General features: G+C 46.9%; 1 protein-coding gene across 2 annotated transcripts in view; it reads left to right on the top strand.

Annotated features, from left to right (window-relative positions):
* The window catches only part of fgfrl1a (fibroblast growth factor receptor like 1a), a 95,364-nt gene that overhangs the window by 35,355 nt on the left and 32,392 nt on the right, over nt 1-27,617 (top strand). For both annotated transcript variants that reach the window (XM_036970032.1, XM_021583558.2), the window contains exon 3: nt 11,251-11,523. In XM_036970032.1, the coding sequence (XP_036825927.1) occupies nt 11,251-11,523 (273 nt within the window). The remainder of the gene's footprint in view (nt 1-11,250; nt 11,524-27,617) is intronic.

The raw sequence follows: 27,617 nt of genomic DNA, 5'->3' as shown, positions 1-27,617 counted from the left end.
AAACATACATTTTCACAAAGTCTGCTGCCTCTGTTTGTATGATGGCAATTTGCATATACTCCAGAATGTTATGAAGAGTGATCAGATGAATTGCAATTAATTGCAAAGTCCCTATTTGCCATGCAAATGAATTGAATCCCAAAATAACATTTCCACTGCATTTCAGCCCTATCACAAAAGAACCAGCTGACATCATGTCAGTGATTCTCTCGTTAACACAGGTGTGAGTGTTGACAAGGACAAGGCTGGCGATCACTCTGTCATGCTGATTTCGAGTTCGAATAACAGACTGGAAGCTTCAAAAGGAGGGTGGTGCTTGGAATCATTGTTCTTCCTCTGTCAACCATGGTTACCTGCAAGGAAACACGTGCTGTCATCATTGCTTTGCACAAAAAGGGCTTCACACACACATATTGCTGCCAGTAAGATTGCACCTAAATCAACCATTTATCGGATCATCAAGAACTTCAAGGAGAGCGGTTCAATTGTTGTGAAGAAGGCTTCAGGGAGCCCAAGAAAGTCCAGCAAGCGCCAGGACCGTCTCCTAAAGTTGATTCAGCTACGGGATCAGGGCACCACCAGTACAGAGCTTGCTCAGGAATGGCAGCAGGCAGGTGTGAGTGCATCTGCACGCACAGTGAGGCGAAGACTTTTGGAGGATGGCCTGGTGTCAAGAAGGGCAACAAAGAAGCCACTTCTCTCCAGGAAAAACATCAGGGACAGACTGATATTCTGCAAAAGGTACAGGGATTGGACTGCTGAGAACTGGGGTAAAGTCATTTTCTCTGATGAATCCCCTTTCCGATTGTTTAGGGCATCCGGAAAAAAGCTTGGCCGAAGAAGACAAGTTGAGCACTACCATCAGTCCTGTGTCATGCCAACAGTAAAGCATCCTGAGAGCATTCATGTGTGGGGTTGCTTTCCCAGCCAAGGGAGAGGGCTCACTCACAATTTTGCCTAAGAGCACAGCCATGAATAAAGAATGGTACCAACACATCCTCCGAGAGCAACTTCTCCCAACCATCCAGGAACAGTTTGGTGACGAACAATGCCTTTTCCAGCATGATGGAGCACCTTGCCATAAGGCAAAAGGGATAACTAAGTGGCTCGGGGAACAAAACATCAATATTTTGGGTCCATGGCCAGGAAACTCCCCAGACCTTAATCCCATTGAGAACTTGTGATCAATCCTTAAGAGGCAGGTGGACAAACAAAAATCCACAAATTCTGACAAACTCCAAGCATTGATTATGCAAGAATGGGCTGCCATCAGTCAGAAGTTAATTGACAGCATGACAGGGCGGATTGCAGAGGTCTTGAAAAAGAATGGTCAACACTGCAAATGTTGACTATTTGCATCAACTTCATGTAATTGTCAATAAAATCCTTTGACAATTATGAAATGCTTGTAACTATACTTCAGTATTCCATAGTAACATCTGACAAAAATATCTAAAGACACTGAAGCAGCAAGCTTTGTGGAAATTAATATTTGTGTCATTCTCAAAACTTTTGGCCACGACTGTTTGCAGTACCTTTAGCAATAGTAATACTAGTAATAGACCTCTACTTTAGTAAAGAAAACAATTAGGACGTGTTGTAATAAAAACGACTGGTGTCCACTGATTAAATGCAGTCTTTCTGCATTGTGTGTCATGTACTGTCATGTTGTGTCTTGTCTCTGTCCTTTCCCTTCACCCTGTCTCCCTCTGCTGGTCGTTGTTAGGTTACCTTTTCTCCCCCGCTTTCCCCCAGCTATTCCTTGTCTCCTCTGACTACCCATTCACCCCGTTTCCCACCTGTTCCCTTTTTCCCTCTGATTAGGTCCCTATATCTCTCTCTGTTTCTGTTCCTGTCCTTGTCGGATTCTTGTTTGTTGTGTTTCATGCCTGAGCCAGACTATCGTCATGTTTGCTGTAACCTTGTCCTGTCCTGTCGGAATCTGCCGGTCTATCTGAGCCTACCTATGTTTGGTTATTAAAGAAGCTCTGTTTAAGTTAGTTCGCTTTTGGGTCCTCATTCACTCACCATAACAGAAGAATCCGACCAAGAATGGACCCAGCGACTTCGGATCCTCTCCACTCAGCCGTCGGGATCCAGGGAGCGATGCTAGGCAGACACGAGCAGGAAGTGTCTGCTGCTCGACATGCCGTTGAGACCCTGGCCACCCAAGTCTCCAACCTCACAGAACAGGTTCACCATCTCCGCCTCGATCCACCGGCCACTTCCAGGGCTTTCGAATCTCCGGAGCCCAGAATCAATAACCCGCCGTGTTACTCTGGGGAGCCCACTGAATGCCGCTCGTTCCTCACCCAGTGTGATATTGTGTTTTCTCTCCAGCCCAACACTTACTCCAGGAGCACTGCTCGTGTCGCCTACGTCATATCTCTCCTTATTGGACGGGCTCGTGAGTGGGGCACGGCAATCTGGGAGGCAAGGGCTGAGTGTACTAACCAGTATCAGGACTTTAAGGAGGAGATGATACGGGTTTTTGATCGATCTGTTTTTGGGGAGGAGGCTTCCAGGGCCCTGTCTTCCCTATGTCAAGGCAATCGATCCATAACAGACTACTCTATTGAGTTTCGCACTCTTGCTGTCTCCAGTGGCTGGAACGAGCCGGCCTTGCTCGCTCGTCTTCTGGAGGGTTTCCGCGCAGAGGTAAAGGATGAGATTCTCTCCCGGGAGGTTCCTTCCAGCGTGGATTCCTTGATTGAACTCGCTATTCGCATTGAGCGACGGGTTGATCTTCGTCACCGAGCTCGTGGAAAGGAGCTCGCGCTCTCCGTCGCCTCCCTCTCCGCATCACTACCATCTTCCTCTGCCGGCTCGGGTGCTGAGCCCATGCAGCTGGGAGGTATCCGCATCTCGACTAAGGAGAGGGAACGGAGAATCACCAACCGCCTCTGTCTCTATTGCGGTTCCGCTGGTCATTTTGTCACTTCATGTCCAGTAAAAGGCCAGAGCTCGTCAGTAAGCGGAGGGCTACTGGTGAGCGCTACTACTCCTGTCTCTCCTTCAAGATCCTGCACTACCTTGTCGGTCCATCTACGCTGGACCGGTTCGTCAGCTTCCTGCAGTGCCTTAATAGACTCTGGGGCGGAGGGCTGTTTTATGGACGAGACCTGGGCTCGGGAACATGACATTCCTCTCAGACAGTTAAGGGAGTCCACGGCCTTGTTCGCCCTGGATGGTAGTCCTCTCCCCAGGATTCAGCGTGAGACGCTACCTTTAACCCTCACTGTTTCTGGTAATCATAGCGAAACCATTTCTTTTTTAATTTTTCGTTCACCTTTTACACCTGTTGTTTTGGGCCATCCCTGGCTAGTTTGTCATAATCCTTCCATTAATTGGTCTAGTAATTCTATCCTCTCCTGGAACGTCTCTTGTCATGTGAAATGTTTAATGTCTGCTATCCCTCCTGTTTCCTCTGTCTCTTCTTCACAGGAGGAGCCTGGTGATTTGACAGGGGTGCCGGAGGAATATCACGATCTGCGCACGGTGTTCAGTCGGTCCAGGGCCACCTCTCTTCCTCCACACCGGTCGTATGATTGTAGTATTGATCTCCTTCCGGGAACCACCCCCCCCCCGGGGTAGACTATACTCTCTGTCGGCTCCCGAACGTAAGGCTCTCGAAGATTATTTGTCTGTAGCTCTTGACGCCGGTACCATAGTCCCCTCCTCCTCTCCCGCCGGAGCGGGGTTTTTTTTTGTCAAGAAGAAGGACGGGTCTCTGCGCCCCTGCATAGATTATCGAGGGCTGAATGACATAACAGTGAAGAATCGTTATCCGCTTCCTCTTATGTCTTCAGCCTTCGAGATCCTGCAGGGAGCCAGGTTTTTCACTAAGTTGGACCTTCGTAACGCTTACCATCTCGTGCGCATCAGGGAGGGGGACGAGTGGAAGACGGCGTTTAACACTCCGTTAGGGCACTTTGAATACCGGGTTCTTCCTTTCGGCCTCGCTAACGCTCCAGCTGTCTTTCAGGCATTAGTCAATGATGTCCTGAGAGACATGCTGAACATCTTTGTTTTCGTTTACCTTGACGATATCCTGATTTTTTCACCGTCACTCCAGATTCATGTTCAGCACGTTCGACGTGTCCTCCAGCGCCTTTTAGAGAATTGTCTTTTTGTGAAGGCTGAGAAGTGCACTTTTCATGCCTCCTCCGTCACATTTCTCGGTTCTGTTATTTCCGCTGAAGGCATTAAGATGGATCCCGCTAAGGTCCAAGCTGTCATTGATTGGCCCGTCCCTAAGTCACGCGTCGAGCTGCAGCGCTTTCTCGGCTTCGCGAACTTCTATCGTCGTTTCATCCGTAATTTCGGTCAGGTGGCAGCTCCTCTCACAGCCCTTACTTCTGTCAAGACGTGCTTTAAGTGGTCCGTTTCCGCCCAGGGAGCTTTTGATCTCCTCAAGAATCGTTTTACATCCGCTCCTATCCTTGTTACACCTGACGTCTCTAGACAGTTCGTTGTCGAGGTTGACGCGTCAGAGGTGGGCGTGGGAGCCATCCTTTCTCAGCGCTCCCTCTCTGACGACAAGGTCCACCCATGCGCGTATTTTTCTCATCGCCTGTCGCCGTCGGAACGTAACTATGATGTGGGTAACCGCGAACTGCTCGCCATCCGGTTAGCCCTAGGCGAATGGCGACAGTGGTTGGAGGGGGCGACCGTTCCTTTTGTCGTTTGGACTGACCATAGGAACCTTGAGTACATCCGTTCTGCCAAACGACTTAATGCGCGTCAGGCGCGTTGGGCGCTGTTTTTCGCTCGTTTCGAGTTCGTGATTTCTTATCGTCCGGGCTCTAAGAACACCAAGCCTGATGCTTTGTCTCGTCTCTTCAGTTCTTCAGTAGCCTCCACTGACCCCGAGGGGATTCTCCCTGAGGGGCGTGTTGTCGGGTTGACTGTCTGGGGAATTGAGAGGCAGGTAAAACAAGCGCTCACTCACACTCCGTCGCCGCGCGCTTGTCCTAGGAACCTTCTTTTCGTTCCCGTTCCTACTCGTCTGGCCGTTCTTCAGTGGGCTCACTCTGCCAAGTTAGCCGGCCACCCTGGCGTTCGGGGTACGCTTGCTTCCATTCGCCAGCGTTTTTGGTGGCCCACCCGGGAGCATGACACGCGTCGTTTCGTGGCTGCTTGTTCGGTCTGCGCGCAGACTAAGTCCGGTAACTCTCCTCCTGCCGGCCGTCTCAGGCCGCTTCCTATTCCCTCTCGACCGTGGTCTCACATCGCCTTAGATTTTGTCACCGGACTGCCTTCGTCAGCGGGGAAGACTGTTATTCTTACGGTTGTCGATAGGTTCTCTAAGGCGGCTCATTTCATTCCCCTTGCTAAGCTTCCTTCTGCTAAAGAGACGGCACAAATCATCATCAAGAATGTTTTCAGAATTCATGGCCTTCCGTCAGACGTCGTTTCGGACAGAGGTCCGCAATTCACGTCTCAATTTTGGAGGGAGTTTTGCCGTTTGATTGGGGCTTCCGTCAGTCTCTCTTCCGGCTTTCACCCCCAGTCTAACGGTCAAGCAGAACGGGCCAATCAGACTATTGGTCGCATCTTACGCAGTCTTTCTTTTCGTAACCCTGCGTCTTGGTCAGAACAGCTCCCCTGGGCAGAATACGCCCACAACTCGCTTCCTTCGTCTGCGACCGGGCTATCTCCTTTTCAGAGTAGCCTCGGGTACCAGCCTCCGCTGTTCTCATCTCAGTTCGCCGAGTCCAGCGTCCCCTCCGCTCAGGCTTTTGTCCAACGTTGCGAGCGCACCTGGAAGAGGGTCAGGTCTGCACTTTGCCGTTATAGGACGCAGACTGTGAGGGCTGCTAATAAGCGTAGAACTAAGAGTCCTAGATATTGTCGCGGTCAGAGAGTTTGGCTCTCCACTCAGAACCTTCCCCTTAAGACAGCTTCTCACAAGTTGACCCCGCGGTTCATTGGTCCGTTCCGTATTTCTCGGGTCATTAATCCTGTCGCAGTTCGACTTCTTCTTCCGCGATACCTTCGTCGCGTCCACCCGGTCTTCCATGTCTCCTGCATCAAGCCCGTCCTTCGCGCCCCCGCTCGTCTTCCCCCCCCCCCCCCCATCCTTGTCGAGGGCGCACCCATCTACAGGGTCCGTAGAATTTTGGACATGCGTCCTCGGGGCCGTGGTCACCAGTACCTCGTAGATTGGGAGGGGTACGGTCCTGAGGAGAGGAGTTGGGTTCCCTCTCGGGACGTGCTGGACCTTGCGCTGATCGAGGATTTCCTCCGTTGCCGCCAGGTTTCCTCCTCGAGTGCGCCAGGAGGCGCTCGGTGAGTGGGGGGGTACTGTCATGTACTGTCATGTTGTGTCTTGTCTCTGTCCTTTCCCTTCACCCTGTCTCCCTCTGCTGGTCGTTGTTAGGTTACCTTTTCTCCCCCGCTTTCCCCCAGCTGTTCCTTGTCTCCTCTGACTACCCATTCACCCCGTTTCCCACCTGTTCCCTTTTTCCCTCTGATTAGGTCCCTATATCTCTCTCTGTTTCTGTTCCTGTCCTTGTCGGATTCTTGTTTGTTGTGTTTCATGCCTGAGCCAGACTATCGTCATGTTTGCTGTAACCTTGTCCTGTCCTGTCGGAATCTGCCGGTCTATCTGAGCCTACCTATGTTTGGTTATTAAAGAAGCTCTGTTTAAGTTAGTTCGCTTTTGGGTCCTCATTCACTCACCATAACATTGTGAAGAGGGAAACACCAGATATTCACAACGTTTATGATGAATGACAGGTTGTTTCTTCATGCAAAATATATTTGGGGTTTCAAATTAAATTAAGCTACTTTATTTTAGGGGTTTATTTAAGCCAGTATGTTGACTCCCTCTTTAACTGAAGCCAGTATGTTGACTCCCTCTATACTTTAAGCCAGTATGTTGACTCCCTCTATACTTTAAGCCAGTATGTTGACTCCCTCCGTACTTTAAGCCAGTATGTTGACTCCCTCTTTAACTGAAGCCAGTATGTTGACTCCCTCTATACTTTAAGCCAGTATGTTGACTCCCTCTATACTTTAAGCCAGTATGTTGACTCCCTCTTTAACTTAAGCCAGTATGTTGATTCCCTCTATACCTTAAGCCAGTTTGCTGTAAAAGGGAATAAAGAGAAATGGGATTATGCGGCTGGAAGAGAGATCCATAGAGATGAGGGATATCGAATCAGGCTACCTCTTTAAGCTGCACTATATATAACAAAAAAAAGTATGACAAAAAAAGATCACTATGCACAATCCTTCAAATTACTGGATCTGGCTGTTTCAACCGCACATGTTGCTGACAGGTGTATAAAATCGAGCACACAGCCATGCAAACAAATGTTGGCACTAGAATTGCCTTACTGAAGAGCTCAGTGACTTTCAACGTGGCACGGTCATAAGATGCTACCTTTCCAACAAGTCAGTTTGTCATATTTCTGCCCTGCTAGAGCTGCCCCGGACAACTGTAAGTGATGTTATTATGAAGTGGAAATGTCTAGGAGCAGCATCGGTTCAGCCACGATGTGGTAGGCCACACAAGCTCACAGAATGGGACTGCCGAGTGCTGAAGCGCTCTGGAAGCAACGTCCGCACAAGAACTGTTCGTTGAGAATTTCATGAAATGGGTTTCCATGGCACACAAGCCTAAGATCACCATGCGCAATGCCAAGCGTTGGTTGTCTTGTAAAGCTCACCGCCATTGGACTCTGGAGCAGTGGAAACGCGTTCTTTGGAGTGATGAATAACGCTTCACCGTCTGACGGACTAATCTGGGTTTGGCGGATGCCAGGGGAACGCTACCTGCCCCAATGCATAGTGGTGGAGGAGGAATAATGGTCTCGCTATAGCATCGTTCCAACATCTAGTGGAAAGCCTTCCCAGAAGAGTGGAGGCTGTTATAGCAGCAAAAGGGGGACCAACTCCATATTAATGCCCATGATTTTGGGATGAGATGTTCGACGAGCCGGCCATGTAGTGTACTTTAGATCCCCCAAGTGGAGCCAGCAGCAGCAGCATAGGGTAAGGCATTTAGGTTTAAATGGACAAAACAGATTGTGTTTTAAAAGGTCCAGCCTGCAATTTCCTCTCCCCACAATTCCCTCTGCTCTCCTCACACAACTCTCTCTCTCTCCCTTTCCCTCTCGCTCGCTCTCTGATGCACACGCACGCACGCACGCACGCACACACACACACACACACACACACACACACACACACACACACACACACACACACACACAAAGCAGCAGTGACCTGCATTCACACTGACAGACAATCTCATGAAAAATAGATGTTTTTTGGTCGTTTCTGTTTAATTCCCCCAGAGAGAGGTTAAACAGACTCCAGGCCAGTCGTCCCTCCAACGTCAAGGAAAGCTCCTCAGAGAGGAGTTTTCAATTCATCACTCTGGCCAAAAGAGAAGGGCAGAGGAGTGAAAAGCAGGTTAACTGGTGAAAGTATGTGGGGGGTGCAGTCTTGTGTCATGCTCCTGTGATCTCTGGGAGGTGGTGCGGTTCTGTTGGACCCCCGAGGAGCAGTTATGGGCCCTGAATCCTGGGCTTTCTCTCAAACAGAAGGCACAGAGCAGTACAGCTGGAAGTCAACACGGAGAGAGAGAGCAGGATTTTAGGTCTACAGGCTTCCAGAGAGAATGAGATTCCAATCTGTGAGAAAGTCTGACCAGGAAGGATTTACTAGAGGTTTTTGCTCCTGATGAGTCAACCATTAACAGTGAAGTGGGAGGACAAAGACGAGTCCAGTGAATTCCTCACTGTGACTCATTTCTTTTCACATTTTCAACCGCCATCCGTTTAAATGTTGGTTCTCGCGTTCTCCTGTGAAATCAGTGATGTGCCACTATCTTGGTAAGACTGCCCCTCTAAACATCTTCCCCATTGGGTACAGATGTCTATTCCACGTTGGTTTAATGTAATTTCATTAAAATGTGGAGACAACGTTGATTCACCCAGTGGGTCCATACTGCTCTCTAGAATTATTCACCATGATTCCCATCTCTGTAAAAGGATTGGCTAAAACTGATTAGAGGATGAATGGACATGATAGAAAGATGTGACTGTCACGCCCTGACCTTAGAGAGCCTTTTTTATTCTCTATTTGGTTAGGTCAGGGTGTGACTTGGGTCGGCAAATCTATGTTTCTATTTCTTTGTTGGTCTAGTATGGTTCCCAATCAGAGGCAGCTGTTTATCGTTGTCTCTGATTGGGGATCACACTTAGGCAGCCCTTTTTCCCACCTTCAGTTGTGGGATCTTGTTTTTGTACAGTTACTGTGTAGCCTACAGAACGTTACGTTCGTTTATCTTTTTTTAGTTTTTTTGGTAGTCATAAAAATTAAAGAAAGATGTACGCTTACCACGCTGCACCTTGGTCTCATTCCAACAACGGACATAACAGTGACAGTTAAAGCTGAACAGCCATTGTTTGAGTGAGAACGGCAAAACTTTTCAACTAAGCCAAAAATGCTTCTCTAACGACCCACCAAATCAAATTTATGCAGGCTCCATCGAGTTACATTTCATGCAAGTCATATTAATCAAATCTGGAATTAGCTTTACGCTAACGGGCATGAGCATGCTCACAGCATGGTGGAGGGAAGGATTTCTGTCTGGTGTTACTCAGGTGGGCACCTTAGTTTTAACCCTGTAATAATGACTAACCAAGGAGCACATTATAGTGATACTGACACACACACACACACACACACACACACACAATCAGTAGTAAGACCAGCACACAAACAACCCAGTGAATCTGTCCAGCCACAGCCCGGTAGCTGAAGAGTAAGGAGGGAGCTGTGGCCAGCTGACAAGGGACTGTGGTTACCATTTCCCACAGACATAAAAAGTGAAACTATCACACTGCCTGCAGACTAGACTGCCTCCAGACTGCTTCCAGGGAGTGTGCCATGTACTGTAGTGTGTGGGCTGGAGAAGCTAGCACTAAAGCCTCGCTCAACACATCACTGCACACCACTATGGATGGCTAACACTAAACACATGAAGCACTAGTTGTACTGTAGTCAGAAATTTTGCATTTTTAGCATTTTTCCTCACACATGTCACTTTGGCAATTGGAAGGGCTGACTTTGTAAAAGGGGCTGAAGATGTGCACGTTACAAGGCAGTAATGACGTGTTGACCTCTGGTGCCCAGGGACTGAACCCGGTGGAAATGTGATGTGATTTATTCAGAAAGACTGTTCTAGACGTGCTGCTCACAGGGGACTGATCCTAGACGTGCTGCCCACAGGGGACTGATCTAGACGTGCTGCTCACAGGGGACTGATCTAGACGTGCTCCTCACAGGGGACTGATCTAGACGTGCTGCTCACAGGGGACTGATCTAGACGTGCTCCTCACAGGGGACTGATCTAGACGTGCTGCTCACAGGGGACTGATCTAGACGTGCTCCTCACAGGGGACTGATCTAGACGTGCTGCTCACAGGGGACTGATCTAGACGTGCTGCTCACAGGGGACTATTCTAGACTGCTGGTCTCCACATCCAACATGTTTTTAAGAGGAGAGCATGGAGATGGAACAGAAGACCACAGATCCTTTCTGTGTTTTATTTCTCTGTCTGCCTTTCTCTCACTCTCCTACGCATTTTATTCTCCCTCCCTCGTTAAATCACCCCCTCAAATTCCCCCTGCCCACTCTACCTTTTATTTCATCTTAATATCTGCTCACAGACATTGTTTTTCTAATCCTCAGATCAGAGCACACCAGCTTCTGTTTAATGTTAATGTTAGGTTGATCTCAGTTCAAATTATAGTCAGTACCAGGCTCAGCATTGTTCTGTTCTGTATGGCAGAAGGTTGATCTCAGTTCAAATTATAGTCAGTACCAGGCTCAGCATTGTTCTGTTCTGTATGGCAGAAGGTTGATCTCAGTTCAAATTATAGTCAGTACCAGGCTCAGCATTGTTCTGTTCTGTATGGCAGAAGGTTGATCTCAGTTCAAATTATAGTCAGTACCAGGCTCAGCATTGTTCTGTTCTGTATGGCAGAAGGTTGATCTCAGTTCAAATTATAGTCAGTACCAGGCTCAGCATTGTTCTGTTCTGTATGGCAGAAGGTTGATCTCAGTTCAAATTATAGTCAGTACCAGGCTCAGCATTGTTCTGTTCTGTATGGCAGCCCATATTTACCTGAAGTAGCAAACATTGTAGCTGCATATTACTGATTGATTCAGTTGTCTGTAATCTACTGTAGGTCCCATTATAACACTGTTACGTCTCCGTCTCATCCCAGGCCCTCCCCACGTGGCAGAGAAGATCGCCCACAGGCAGACGGTGCGGATCGGGCGCACCATGAAGCTGCAGTGCCCCGTGGAGGGCGACCCTCCACCACTCATCATGTGGGCAAAGGATGGCCGCAACATCCACAGTGGCTGGATGCGCTTCCGGGTGCTTCGGCAGGCACTGCGCATCAAAGAGGTGGAGGCCGAAGACGCAGGTACCTTCATCTGCAAGGCCACCAATGGCTTCGGCAGCGTCAATATCAACTACACCCTCATCGTCGTCGGTGAGTCTCCTCCCCCCTCCCATCCAATTTGCCGGGTCCCAGATCTGTTTATTGTCTTGGGGTGTGACAATGACCAAGACAGCACGAACAGACCTGAAACCAAGCTATACACTACTACACAGTCAGTACAGTATCTCCTCCTCTACCTCGACGGGAGCCAAGTGGATCTAATATGTTTTATGATTTCACACGGCTGCTCTACCACTGGTTGGTTGGTTAGTGGTTCTCCTCATATCATTCTTATCAGTGGAATGGCTCCATTCATGTTGTTAGAGAATCACCACCACCACCCTGACGCCAGGCCAAAAACCAGTGAAATTGGACAATAAGACACAGAAATAATAATCCTACTACTCTCCTCCTCCTTGGTTCTCTGTGACCCCAACCACCCCCCAGCCCTGTCTATGAGTGGTGCCTGCCTGTGTTCAGGTGTGATGGTTATAAGCCATGTCATGTCTGAGGCTGTCTGCCTAATGAATCAGGGTCTAATTTGGCAGGGTGTCCTGGGGAGAGATGGACGCTGGGATGGAGGGGGGTCATCCATCCATGGGCTGGTCTTGTGATTGCCCTCCCTCCTTCCAAACCCCAACTATTTAAGGACTTGAACCCTCATGCCACGGATGAGTGTGTGTGTGTGTTTGTGTGAGTGAAAGAGAGAGAGAGCTTTTCCTATTCAGATTGTTTTGGTTGAACGTGTGTGCTTGCATATGAGTGAGTTTGACTGTGTGTGACTTTGTGTGTTCGAGGCCAGTGTGGAGCGTGCTCATTCCCAATGCCAGGGTTTTATCTTGAGAGGTTGTTTTCTTTAGCTGGTCATTATTCATAGTCTGACTAGTGTCCTAACAACTCAGGGAAATGTTGGAATGAACATGCTCAGACAGATGTCTGTAGACACTTAACTGATATTGTAAAAAAGCCAAACTGGCAACAATTATTGCCGTCTTTGGGAACACAAACAAGTTCTCCATCAGTCTAAACAGAGCCGGTGTTTAAACAGCAGGAACTGGGCTTCAGCGTATGTGGCCCCTGGCTGCGTGGCCAGAATGGCTGCCATTGGGACAAAGGAAGGAGGGTAATTAACTCCACTGGTGGTAAATCAGACTCAAAAAGGAGGGAAACCATTACCACGGACCCACCCTCAGCCTCATATTGGCCACATCCCAAATGGCACCCTATTCCCTATATAGTGCAAAAGTAGTGCACTATATATGGAATTAGGGTGCCTTTTGGGCTATGTTCACTACCACAGTACTAACGGACACTCACATTGGCTCTGTTCACTACCACAGTACTAACGGACCCTCACATTGGCTCAGTTTACTACCACAGTACTAACGGACCCTCACACTGGGTCTGTTCAGTACTAACGGACCCTCACATTGGCTCTGTTCACTATAAATCAACCACAGTGCTAACCACAGGAGGCTGGTGGCACCTTAATTGGGGAGAACAGGCTTGTGGTAATGACTGGAGCGGAATCAGTGGAATGGGACCAAAAATCTACTGGCCCGAACAGAATTTCTACTGGCACGGACATGGTATAGTTTCTTAATGCATTGGGGTCATGCAGGGCCTATAAGTTGGCATGCTTTCTCTCTATATGCAGCTATTAATTAGGCTATATGTATAATAAATAAATAAAATATTTTTTGCATATCCCAGCTCTCCTTAATCAACCTTTGGAGAGTGGGGTCACGGCCAGGGTCTACCATTATTAGTGCCTTGGAGATTTTTCACCTTGTCGGATTGTGGATTCGAACAAGTAACCGTTTGGTTACTGGCACAATGCGCTAACCGCTAGGCTACCTGCAGCCTCTTTTGTTTAGAATGATGTATTAAAAACCTGTTTAATGTCATTTAGCAATGCAAGTCATTACTCTATTCTTAAGAATTGCATTGTATTAATTGCATTCATTATAGTTTCTAAAGTATGTCACTTTCAGAATATTTTTTGTCATCTCAAAATAGGATGCTGCACCTTTAAGAGAACTGTGATTCCAAAAGCAGTATCAGGCTGGCTACAGTAGGCAAGCCAAGACAGATGCTATAGTGTATTTTTGTAGCTTTTTTGTCGACTATCAACAGTAGCCAGTATATTGATAGTATGTTCACTATTGAAAGTTTACTTTTGTAAATCATTTTCCCTAAAATAAATAACACAGTGAGTAGATTGATGGACGCTTCTTTTTGCTAAGGATAGCTTGCTAGTGCTGTGTGAACGTGTCAACTTCTGGATTGGTCGAGAAGTTGTGACTTGTGGGAGCGTAGTGGTGCTTGAATAAACGACTAATCAGATCACTCAAATACAAATGTCACGACTGAAGAGAGAGAGAGAGAGAGAGAGAGAAAGAGAAAATCAAATTAGTTTCTATTTGTCACATGCGCCAAATACAACTGGTGTTGACTTTACCGTGAAATGATTGCTTACGACCCCTTCCCAACAATGCAGAGTAAAACATTTTTATGGTAACACAAGAGGGGAGAGTGAGAGAGAGAGAGTCTGAATGGAGAATAGGTCTGCCGTAGTTATTTGAAGCGTGGAGGCCGGGCTACAATGATGGCTGTCTGGGCCCCAGTGTTGGCTGGCTGGGCCTGTGAGGTGTGGAAAGAGGCAGCTGCCCAGATGACCTCAGCAGCAGCTGCTCCCCCTCCCCCTGCCTGTGCCAGGGTGCTCTGGGTGCCAGCCTGTGTTTGAAGCACCGACACGGGCCTGGAGATGCTGTTTAGTCAGATTTCTTAAAACTTGTTCTTGTTTTATTTGTTGGCTTGCCTCCTCTCGCCAAGCCCGGGCGGCATGTTGTTTACGTGGCACGAATAAGAAGCGTTCAAAGGGGGCCGCCAATTTGACTTCCATGTATTTTGCAGTCAGGGAACGTACACGTTAACTAGGGTAGGGTCACATAATTGTGCAGATGCAGAATTAGACTTCAGTGCCTCCTGCCGTGTTGGCTTTGAAGGAGACCGTCATGAATCGTGGATTTGACCCCAGAAGACGGTAGGTCATGTAATAGGAGCATTAAGCTATGAGATCCCCACTGAGGTCCACTTAGTATGGAAACAGGCAAGTGTATTTTCATTAGCCCAACCAGTCTGCTTGGTGAACTCTGAATCCAACATGGGAACATAGATAAATCCATGCTTCACTTGTTTGGTCCCAAAAATGATTTGGCATGGTTGAAAAGGCAAGGTCTAACCCACACCGGGACATACACCTTTTTAAAATCTAACCCACACCAGAAATAAAGTCTAACCCACACCGGGACTAAAGTCTAACCCACACCGGGACTAAAGTCTCACCCACACCGGGACTAAAGTGTAACCCACACCGGAACTAAAGTCTAACCCACACCGGGACTAAAGTCTAACCCACACCGGGACTAAAGTCTAACCCACACCGGGACTAAAGTCTCACCCACACCGGGACTAAAGTCTCACCCACACCGGGACTAAAGTCTAACCCACACCGGGACTAAAGTCTAACCCACACCTGGACTAAAGTCTAACCCACACCGGGACTAAAGTCTCACCCACACCAGGACTAAAGTCTAACCCACACCGGGACTAAAGTCTAACCCACACCGGGACTAAAGTCTCACCCACACCGGGACTAAAGTCTCACCCACACCGGGACTAAAGTCTAACCCACACCGGGACTAAAGTCTAACCCACACCGGGACTAAAGTCTCACCCACACCGGGACTAAAGTCTAACCCACACCGGGACTAATGTCTAACCCACACCGGGACTAAAGTCTAACCCACACCGGTACTAAAGTCTCACCCACACCGGGACTAAAGTCTAACCCACACCGGGACTAAAGTCTAACCCACACCGGGACTAAAGTCTAACCCACACCGGGACTAAAGTCTAACCCACACCGGGACTAAAGTCTCACCCACACCGGGACTAAAGTGTAACCCACACCGGAACTAAAGTCTAACCCACACCGGGACTAAAGTCTCACCCACACCGGGACTAAATTCTCACCCACACCGGGACTAAAGTCTAACCCACACCGGGACTAAAGTCTCACCCACACCGGGACTAAAGTCTAACCCACACCGGGACTAAAGTCTAACCCACACCGGGACTAAAGTCTAACCCACACCGGGACTAATGTCTAACCCACACCGGGACTAAAGTCTAACCCACACCGGTACTAAAGTCTCACCCACACCGGGACTAAAGTCTAACCCACACCGGGACTAAAGTCTAACCCACACCGGGACTAAAGTCTAACCCACACCGTGACTAAAGTCTCACCCACACCGTGACTAAAGTCTCACCCACACCGGGACTAAAGTCTAACCCACACCGGGACTAAAGTCTAACCCACACCGGGACCAAAAGAGCCTTATTGTTTTTTTCTGGAGTTTAACTCACTGAAGTATTGACACCTTTTCCCCATTAAGGCTTGTCTCTGGCTGCCTTGCCAACTGCTGCTTCATGGACCACATTTCATTTGTATAAATATTTTCACAGTTTTCGTTTTCCACTTTATTGTATTTGATCGCACAAAAGATTTACTGTTCGATCCGGTTACAGAAGCCAGTCAAGAGAGTTACATGACGACACAATTTTAGGGAAATTAAAAGATTCCTTTTGCATTTTTTTCTCATTGCATATCTGTTACTACGTTGAAGATATCAGTGCACTGGCCAATGGGATCACGGGGAGCCAAAGCCTCACTGATTGTATGCAGGTGTCAGCCACTGGGACCCAGCAAGGCTCAGAGGTGAAGCAAGGCTGATTATAGACTTTTATGACTATAGGGCTCAAGTATCTTTAGCTTGCTATTATGGCCCAGTATTCATTCAAATTTTGTATCAAATGTGATAAATTGCATTTGTGTGAAGTGTATGTATTGTGCATGACTGCTGTATGGAGTATTGTGCATGAATGGTGTATGGGTTTATTATACAGAGTGAGCTGGTTGATGGACCACAGGAGCAGTCAGTCGCAGCAGACTGAGTTGGCTTCAAGTCAAATTGTATTTGTCACATGCAGCAAATACAACAGGTGTAGATCTTACAGTGAAATGCTTACTTTCAGGGTGCCCAAAATGGCGCCGGAGGAGATGGCCGCCGTTTTACGGTCTCCTAACCAATTGTGCTATTTGTTATTAGCTATTTGCCATTTGTTACTGTGGTTTTTTTCACGATATTTGTAAATTATTTTGTACGTATTGTTTCTGCAACCGTATCTTACGGCATAAAAGAGCTTCTAGATATCAGGACGGCGATCACTCACCTCCGATTAGACAAAAAAAAATTCAACAATAACAGCAAGCAGGACTCACCTAGAGAGTTCTCAGCTATACTTTTCGTGGCTGTTTATTTACCACCACAGACAGATGCCGGCACTAAGACCTCACTCAGCCAGCTGTATAAGGAAATAAGCAAACAGGAAACCACTCACCCAGAGGCGGCGCTCCTAGTGGCCGGAGACTTTAATGCAGGAAAACTTAAATCAGTTCTACCAATCTAAAAAAATCTAGATCACCTGTACTCCACACACAGAGATGCGTACAAAGCTCTCCCTCGCCCTCCATTTGGTAAATCCGACCACAACTCTATCCTCCTGATTCCTGCTGACAAGCAAAAATGAAAGCAGGAAGCACCAGTGACTCGGTCTATAAAAAAGTGGTCAGATGAAGCAGATGCTAAGCTACAGGACTGTTTTGCTAGCACAGACTGGAACATTTTCCGGGATTCTTCCAATGGCATTGAGGAGTAAACCACATCAGTCACTGGCTTTATCAATGAGTGCATCGAGGACGTCGTCCCCACAGTGACTGTACGAACATACCCCAACCAGAAGGCATGGATTACAGGCAACATTCGCACTGAGCTAAAGGGTAGAGATGCTGCTTTCAAGGTGCGGGACTCTAACCCGGAAGCTTACAAGAAATCTCGCTATGCCCTGCAACGAACCATCAAACAGGCAAAGCGTCAATACAGGGCTAAGACTGAATGATACTACTCCGGCTCTGACGCTCGTCGGATGTGGCAGGGCTTGCAAACTACACTGCTCAAAAAAATAAAGGGAACACTAAAATAACACATCCTAGATCTGAATGAATGAAATATTCTTATGAAATACTTTTTTCTTTACATAGTTGAATGTGCTGACAACAAAATCACACAAAAATGATCAATGGAAATCAAATTTATCAACCCATGGAGGTCTGGATTTGGAGTCACACTCAAAATTAAAGTGGAAAACCACACTACAGGCTGATCCAACTTTGATGTAATGTCCTTTAAACAAGTAAAAATGAGGCTCAGTAGTGTGTGTGGCCTCCACGTGCCTGTAAGACCTCCCTACAACGCCTGGGCATGCTCCTGATGAGGTGGCGGATGGTCTCCTGAGGGATCTCCCCCCAGACCTGGACTAAAGCATCCGCCAACTCCTGGACAGTCTGTGGTGCAACGTGGCATTGGTGGATGGAGCGAGACATGATGTCCCAGATGTGCTCAATTGGATTCAGGTCTGGGGAACGGGTGGGCCAGTCCATAGCATCAAAGCCTTCCTCTTGCAGGAACTGCTGACACACTCCAGCCACATGAGGTCTAGCATTGTCTTGCATTAGGAGGAACCCAGGGCCAACCGCACCAGCATATGGTCTCACAAGGGGTCTGAGGATCTCATCTCGGTACCTAATGGCAGTCAGGCTACTTCTGGCGAGCACATGGAGGGCTGTGCGGCCCCCCAAAGAAATGCCACCCCACACCATCACTGACCCACCGCCAAACCGGTCATGCTGGAGGATATTGCAGGCAGGACTCTGTCCCATCTGTCACATGTGCTCAGTGTGAACCTGCTTTCATCTGTGAAAAGCACAGGGCGCCAGTGGCGAATTTGCCAATCTTGGTGTTCTCTGGCAAATGCCAAACGTCCTGCACGGTGTTGGGCTGTAAGCACAACCCCCACCTGTGGACGTCGGGCCTTATACCACCCTCATGGAGTCTGTTTCTGACCGTCTGAGCAGACACATGCGCATTTGTGGCCTGCTGGAGGTCATTTTGCAGGGCTCTGGCAGTTCTCCTCCTGCTCCTCCTTGCACAAAGGCGGAGGTAGCGGTCCTGCTGCTGGGTTATTGCTCTCCTACGGCCTCCTCCACGTCTCCTGATGTACTGGCATGTCTCCTGGTAGCGCCTCCATGTTCTGGACACTTCGCTGACAGACACAGCAAACCTTCTTGCCACAGCTCACATTGATGTGCCATCCTGGATGAGCTGCACTACCTGAGCCACTTGTGTGGGTTTTAGACTCCGTCTCATGCTACCACTAGAGTGAAAGCACCGCCAGCATTCAAAAGTGACCAAAACATCAGCCAGGAAGCATAGGAACTGAGAAGTGATCTGTGGTCACCACCTGCAGAACCACTCCTTTATTGGGGGTGTCTTGCTAATTACCTATAATTTACACCTGTTGTCTATTCCATTTGCACAACAGCATGTGAAATGTATTGTCAATCAGTGTTGCTTCCTAGGTGGACAGTTTGATTTCACAGAAGTGTGATTGACTTGGAGTTACATTGTGTTGTTTCAGTGTTCCCTTTATTTTTTTGAGCAGTGAATTACAGACTACAAAGGGAAGCACAGCCGCGAGCTGCCCAGTGACACGAGCCCACCAGACGAGCTAAATCACTTCTATGCTCGCTTCAAGGCAAGCAACACTGAGGCATGTATGAGAGCATCAGCTGTTCCGGACGACTGTGTGATCACGCGCTCCGTAGCCGACGTGAGTAAGACCTTTAAACAGGTCAGCATTCACAAGGCTGCGGGGCCAGATGGATTACTAGGACGTGTGCTCCGGGCATGTGCTGACCAACTGGCAGGTGTCTTCACTGACATTTTCATCATGTCCCTGATTGAGTCTGTAATACCAACATGCTTCAATTAGACCACCATAGTCCCTGTGCCCAAGAACACAAAGGCAACCTGCCTAAATGACTACAGACTCGTAGCACTCACGTCTGTAGCCATGAAGTGCTTTGAAAGGCTGGTCATGGCTCACATCAACACCATTATCCCAGAAACCTTAGACCCACTCCAATTTGCTTACCGGACCAAAAAAAGCCGATACCGATTAATCAGCCGATTTTTATTTATTTATTTGTAATAATGACAATTACAACAATACTGAATGAACACCAATTTTAACTTAATATAATACATCAATAAAATCAATTTATCCTCAAATAAATAATGAAACATGTTCAATTTGGTTTAAATAATGCAAAGAGAAGAAAGTAAAAGTGCAATATGTGCCATGTAAGAAAGCTAACGTTTAAGTTCTTTGCTCAGAACATGAGAACATATGAAAGCTGGTGGTTCCTTTTAACATGAGTCTTCAAAATTCCCAGGTAATACGTTTTAGGTTGTAGTTATTATAGGAATTATAGGACTATTTCTCTCTATACCATTTGTCTTTCATGAACCTTTGACTGTTGGATGTTCTTATAGGCACTTTAGGATTGCCAGTGTAACAGTATAGCTTCCGTCCCTCTCCTCGCTCCTAACTGGGCTCGAACCAGGAACACAATGACAACAGCCACTCTCGAAGCAGCGTTACCCATGCAGAGCAAGGGGAATAACTACTCCAAGTCTCAGAGCAAGTGACGTTTGAAACGCTATTAGCGCGCACCCCGCTAACTAGCTAGCCATTTCACATCGGTTACACCAGCCTAATCTCGTTCTGTATTTTATCTAATGGTTGGCATCCATAAGTCTAAATATTTCTGTTACATTGCACATCCTTCAATGTTATGTCATAATTACGTACAATTCTGGCAAATTAGGCGGCCCAAACTGTTGCATATACACTGACTCTGCATGCAATGAACGCAAGAGAAGTGACACAATTTCACCTGGTTAATATTGCCTGCTAACCGGGATTTATTTTAGCTAAATATGCAGGTTTAAAAAGATATACTTCTGTGTATTGATTTTAAGAAAGACATTGATGTTTATGGTTAGGTACACATTGGAGCAATGATGCGCACCGCATCGATTATAACGCAGGACACGCTAGATAAACTAGTAAATCATCAACCATGTGTAGTTAACTAGTGATTATGATTGATTGATTGATTGTTTTTTATAAGATAAGTTTAATGCTAGCTAGCAACTTACCTTGGCTTACTGCATTCGCGTAACAGGCAGTCTCCTCGTGGAGTGCAATGTAATCAGGTGGTTAGAGAGTTGGACTTTGAATCCCCCGAGCTGACAAGATTAAAGATTAAATAAAGGTGTAAAAAATATTTTTTAAATCGGCCAAATCGGTGTCCAAAAATACAGATTTCCGATTGTTATGGAAACTTGAAATCGGCCATTCCGATTAATCGGTCGACCTCTAGTCCAAACACACCAAGACAGTCGTGAAGAGGGCACGACAAAGCCTATTCCCCCTCAGGAAACTAAAAAGATTTGGCATGGGTCTTGAGATCCTCAAAAGGTTCTACAGCTGCAACATCGAGAGCATCCTGACCGGTTGCATCACTGCCTGGTACGGCAATTGCTCAGCCTCCGACTGCAAGGCACTTCAGAGGGTAGTGCGTACGGCCCAGTACATCACTGGGGCTAAGCTGCCTGCCATCCAGGACCTCTACACCAAGCGGTGTCAGAGGAAGGCCCTAAAAATTGTCAAAGACCCCAGCCACCCCAGTCATAGACTGTTCTCTCTACTACCGCATGGCATGCGGTACCGGAGTGCCAAGTCTAGGACAAAAAGTCTTCTCAACAGTTTTTACCCCCAAGCCATAAGACTCCTGAACAGATGGTTACCCGGACTATTTGCATTGTGTGCCCCCCCAACCCCTCTTTTACGCTGCTGCTACTCTCTATTTATCTTTTAGGCATAGTCACTTTAACTATCCATTCATGTACATACTACCTCAATTGGGCCGACCAACTAGTGCTCCCGCACATTGGCTAACCGGGCTATCTGCATTGTCACCCAGCACCCGCCAACCCCTCTTTTACGCTACTGCTACTCTCTGTTCATCATATATGCACAGTCACTTTAACCTTACCCACATGTACATACTGCCTCAATAAGCCTGACTAACCGGTGTCTGTATATAGCCTTGCTACTGTTATTTTCAAATGTATTTTTACTGTTGTTTTATTTCTTTACTTACCTACACACACACACACACACCTTTTTCTTTCACACTATTGGCTAGAACCTGTAAGTAAGCATTTCACTGTAAGCTCTACACCTGTTGTATTCGGCGCACGAGACAAATAAACTTTGATTTGATTTGATTTCAAGACCTTAACCAACAATGCCGTTTAAGAAAAATAAGAGTTAAGAAAATATTTACAAAATAAAGTAAAGTGAAAAAAATAAAAAGACTAAAAATAAAATAACAATAACGAGGCTGTATACAGTGGGTTCCAGTACTGAGTTAATGTGCGGGGGTACAGGTTAATCAAGGTAATTGAGGTAATATGTACACGTACAGTGAGGGAAAAAAGTATTTGATCCCCTGCTGATTTTGTACGTTTGCCCACTGACAAAGAAATGATCAGTCTATGATTTTAATGGTAGGTTTATTTGAACAGTGAGAGACAGAATAACAACAACAAAATCCAGAAAAACGCATGTCAAAAATGTTATAAATTGGAATGGCTTGGCGGTAGAAGCTGTTAAGAAGCCTTTTGGACCTAGACTTGGCGCTCTGGTACCGCTTGCCGTGCGGTAGCAGAGAGAACAGTCTATGACTAGGGTGGTTGGAGTCCTTGGCAATTTTGCGGTCCTTCCTCTGTATAGAGGTCCTCGATGGCAGGAAGCTTGGCCCCAGTGATGTGCCGGGTTGCATGCACTACCCTCTATAGCACCTTGCGGTCGGAGGCCGAGCAGTTGCCATACCAGTCAGTGATGCAACCAGTCAGGATGCTCTCGACGGTGCAGGTGTATAACATTTTGAGGATCTTGGAATCCATGCCAAATCTTTTCAGTATCGTGAGGGGAGAAATGCGTTGTCGTGCCCTCTTCACGACTTTCTTGGTGTGTTTTGACCATGATGGTTTGTTGGTGATGTGGACACCAAGGAACTTGAAACTCTTGACCCGCTCCACTACTGCCCTGTCGATGTGAATGGGGGTGTGTTCGGCCATTCTTTTCCTGTAGCCCACAATCATCTCCTTTGTCTTGCTCATTTTGAGAGAGAGGTTGTTGTCCTGACACCACACTGTCTGGTCTCTGACCTCCTCTCTCTAGGCTGTCTCATCATTGTCGGTGATCAGCTGTACCACCGTTTTATTCTCAGCAAACTTAATGATGATGTTGGAGTTGTGCTTGGCCACGCAGTCGTGAGTGAACAGGGAGTACAGGAGGGGACTAAGCACATACACAGGTCCCCTGTGTTGAGGATCAGCGGGGGCCCCTCAGGATGGTTGTCCTTTTGGAAGGTTCTCCCATCTCCACAGGGGAACTCTGGAGCTCTGTGAGAGTGACCATCAGGCTCTTGGTCACCTCCCCGACCAAGGCCCTTCTCTCCCGATTGCCAGTTTGGCCAAGCGGCCAGCTCTGTGAAGAGTTTTGGTGACTGCAGACATTTTTTGGTACCCTTCCCCAGATCTGTGCCTCAACATAATCCTGTCTCGTAGCTCTATGGACAATTCCTTCAACCTCATGGCTTGGTTTTTGCTCTGACATGCACTGTCAACTGTGGGACCTTATATAGACAGGTGTGTACCTATCCAAATCATGTCCAATCAATTGAATTTACCACAGGTGGACTCCAATCAAGTTGTAGAAACATCTCAAGGATGATCAATAGAAACCGGATGCACCTGAGCTCAATTTCGAGTGTCATAGCAAAGGGTCTGAATACTTATGTAAAGAAGGTATTTCTGTTATTTTTTTGCAAACATTTCTAAAAACCTGTTTTCACGTTGTCATTATGGGGTATTGTGTGTTGAATGATGAGAAACAAATAACTAATCCATTTTAGAATAAGTCTGTAACACAACAAAATGTGGAAAAAGTCAAGGGGTCTGAATACTTTACAAATGCACTGTATGATGCTAATTTCTGACCGTTGCATCTGGCTCAGTCTTTCAACCATTGTGGGACCACGGTTGGTCCGTCTTGAAATGAGTGGGAGGTTGTACATACTGTAATCTCCCCACCCCAGCAGCATTATTTCAGCAGCATTATTTCAGTGTTATCCTGGTGTTGATGACTGACCGGTGATGAGAGGAGTCTGTTGGAACCCTTCTCCCATCCAGCTGGTAGTCGTTGATATTGAATGTGTATATAGACGGGTTGGTTGTTTAGCAACAAAATCGATGCGTGCGCCACTATAGGGCAAAACAGACTGGGTTGGCTTCGATTGTTGACAATGTGTAAACTATATTTAGTCTCAAATGTTTATTGAAAACATAAATACATTTTCCCAATGAATATTGTTACAGTTGTTTGTTAGCTAGCGAGCAAATTGTTTCCCATATTAGCATTGACATGAAATCAGTCAAAACACCTCAAAACAAGACATGATATCAGGAAAAATATTAAACTAGCTGAAACGAGTCCACTACGATTCCCCACATTGCAATTTCTTGTCATTGTTGGTAGCTACAGTATCTGCTCATCCAGAATCACAACTCAGACTTCTGCCCCATTCAAGCGTGTGCATCGTTTTCGTGACGTTGTCAGCTAACCCATCTATTATGAAATATAACCCAACTTTATGGTTTTTTAAATACATGATGTATCTGTGCAATCAAGATAAAGCACTTTAAACAAGAACAAACAAAAAATAAATAAAGACGCAAGGACCTAGGAAAAGGAGGCGCCAAGCGTTACCGCAAAAACACAAGTAAAGGCATCGCTGTTCATCGGTCAGTGGCAGGCCGTGTCCTCCCCCCCCCCCCCCCCACCCCCCCACCCACTTACTCATATGTGAATGAATTTACTACATTGCAGGCTGCCATGATGACAGATGTATTTTTCCTCTTGCCACACGAGCATCCCAGTTTGTTTACTAATGCCTGCTGCCTCTGGCATCCAAATGTTTTGTCTGGGGGTTTGATCAGTTTTGAGGATTGGGCTCACGTAATAGGAGCACATGTTGATCTGTTGATCTTCTATCACCAAGCTCAGAGTTTTCTAGCAGGCCTGGCTAAAGGGGGGCCTGAGTGAAAGTTCCTCAACACTGGAAGAGGGGATTCTGAGTGAAAGAGTTTGAGAACCACTGATGTAGAGGAACAAAGTGAGATGGAGAATGGCTTCATGATGGGACCCACAGCTTGTACTGTACTCACAAATCTACTTCTCATATTTATAAAGTTGTATACTGCACCATCGTGAATGACACTACCGGATTTATTAATGTGATGACAACACAAGCGTGACTAGAAAGGAGTGTTGGATAGAGATGTGTGTGTGTGTAGGGAGCTGGTTGGAAGTGACACAATGTGATTTATGGTGATTTTTGCAGCTTACTCTGGCGCTAGAAGCTCAGACTGAGCCAACATCTGGGACTGATCCTAGACCAGGAGGAATAGACAGGCAGATAGACTGATCCTGGACCAGGAGGGATAGACAGGCAGACTGTATCTATTTCTCTATGCACTTGGTTCTCTTACCATTAACCCAGGGTATAATTGTACTCTAAAGGTTATGGGAAAAATGTTTCGCTGTACCAACTCGTCTACAGTACGGTTCAGTAACCTGACAGTACTGTTTATGATGGTTCTGTTGACCTCACATGCTGCCAGTGGGATGGGGTGTAGACATACTGTACAGATAGTGCAGAAGTGATAACCTCTACCAGCAGCAGCATTTAGTTTTCATTTTCAGGAGTTGAACAGGATAGGCTTCCAGGGTTTATGTCAGGGTGTCAATACAGGAACAAAGTTAACTGAAGGTCACATTTTGTGTCCAAATAGGGATGTGCCTGACTGATATCGAGGCACGTTTTTTACTATTAACAGTAGTTAAAATAAACACTTATTTCCCTGGATCAGTCTGGTTCATCTGACCAGAATGTGACTGCTGCTGGTTAGAGTGCATGACTGCCTGGTGACTTGTGTTTACGCTGGTGATTGTTGGAGTGAGAGGTCACTCTCTCTGCCTTCTATATATGTCCGTCCTTCATGTGCACAACTGTGATAGGCTCTGGAACGGTCTGTTATTCCTTGTAAGTAAGAATATTGCTGTAAGAACTCTGAATGTGTGGTACTAGAGACACTAATCTTAAATGCAAGTTAATAACACACTATTGGTCATGTGTCTTACATCTGTTGAGGTGTAACGATTACTGCATATGGTAGAGGATCGCAAGGGTGTCCTGTCCCGCAATTGTAATTCTCAGAATGTTATTTTCTTTACAGGCAGGCACACTGTATCCATGTTCCACACACACAGACCTTGAGTCTGTACTGAAAAACACACAGAGAAAGAAATGTTACGAGAAGGTAAATGAACTGGGAACAAACTCTCTGGACCTGCCTGTTCTCCTTAATCTCTCTCTCTCTCTCTCTCTCTCTCTCTCTCTCTCTCTCTCTCTCTCTCGCTCTCTCTCCCTCTCTCTCTCTCTCTCTCTCTCTCTCTCTCTCTCTCTCTCTCTCGCTCTCTCTCTCTCTCTCTCTCTCGCTCTCTCTCTCTCTCTCTCTCTCTCTCTCTCTCGCTCTCTCGCTCTCTCTCGCTCCGCACCATGACGCAAGTGTCAAATTCCACAGCTCTCTCCGTGCAGAACCGAAGAAAACAGATCATATTACCACCAATATCACAACCTTCATGGGTGCTCTCCACGATATCCCATTAGATGTTGAATAAATTGAAAAGTGCTCGGAGGCATTGACTCGAGTTACTGCAGTTTTATTGAGAAATCTGGTGTCTCATCAGACAGGGAGAAGAAAGAACCCAAAGTGTAGGGCCTCAAACAGCGGCTGTCCCTCCCTCCCTCCCTCCCTCACACACAGAGGGTTGAATGCTGAACGCTGTTCCATGGTCTGCACTCAGATCCTGTGGTCAAGTTACAAAGGGCTTTTACTGTAATTCACTGATTTCCGTTTGATTTTGACTTCATGTGGAAGGGAAAATATTTATTTGAAATGAATAGTTGGTGATTTAATTTAGATATATGTTTATACCTGGAATCTGGCATCTTTGTAGTGTTTTCACATCTGTTTTCATTTTTTTAATTATTGAACTTCCAGCCACGCTACCATTGCAAGAGGTGGACAGGAAGGGGGAGGATAGGATTGGCGTTTTTTCTTTAGTTCTTGGTTCAGAGAGCTGGGCGTTGGGGTAGTGTTGGTAGCTGGGAAGCTGCTCTCTGATGTTGACCCCCCCCCCCCCCCCCCCCCCCCCCCCCCGCTTGCCTCCCCTTCATGTGCTAACGAGGCCTTTGTGGCGTGTGGCTGGGTAAATTTGTCTTCACTTGTGCTCCACTAATCCTCACTGGCCATGTGTCCACAGGCCTGCCTGCCATGATGGTGGGGTGGTATGAGCGAATGGGTGGTCAGGAACCAGGGGTTGACTGGCAGTCTGTAGTAGGGAAGGATCAGGAAGGGGAACAGTGTTACAGAGAATGCTTCCCTAATGGCACTCTATTCCCTATAAAGTGCCCTATCGGCCCTGGTCAAAAGTAGTGCACTAGAAATGGATAGGGTGCCATTTGGGACAGAAAGGGGAACAGGGTTACAGGGTGTGGCAGAGCTGAAGAAATTACATAGTTGACAGACAGAGCTTCTGCTCTCCCTCATGTTAGAATTCACAAACCTGTTTCTCACATCGTAAAAGTTAGAAATGCTGTGTGTTGAGGGAGTAGTATACATGCAGTAACCTACACACATAGCTGAGATCTTTTTAGTGTAACTTCAGCATTAGGTACAGTCCATGCCAGTTCATTAAAAAGCACTATTCTTTGCAGCCATAGCCACAGATAGACCATAGTGATATCGTATAGTGTTTAGTTGAGCCAGATTGTTGTGCCTACAATGTTAACTAGACCATTGCTATCCTATCCCCCCAGCTGATAACATTGCCTCCCTATCACATTGTTAGAGAACCTACTCCCCTTGGAAACAGCACAGCGGAAATGAAGAAAACAACAGAAATGTCAACATAGC

This window comes from Oncorhynchus mykiss, chromosome 31 (assembly GCF_013265735.2).
Source record: "Oncorhynchus mykiss isolate Arlee chromosome 31, USDA_OmykA_1.1, whole genome shotgun sequence".
Taxonomy (NCBI): Eukaryota; Metazoa; Chordata; class Actinopteri; order Salmoniformes; family Salmonidae; genus Oncorhynchus; species Oncorhynchus mykiss.
Note: the sequence above shows the minus strand (reverse complement) of the source record. Positions and strands in the feature narration are given on the sequence as shown.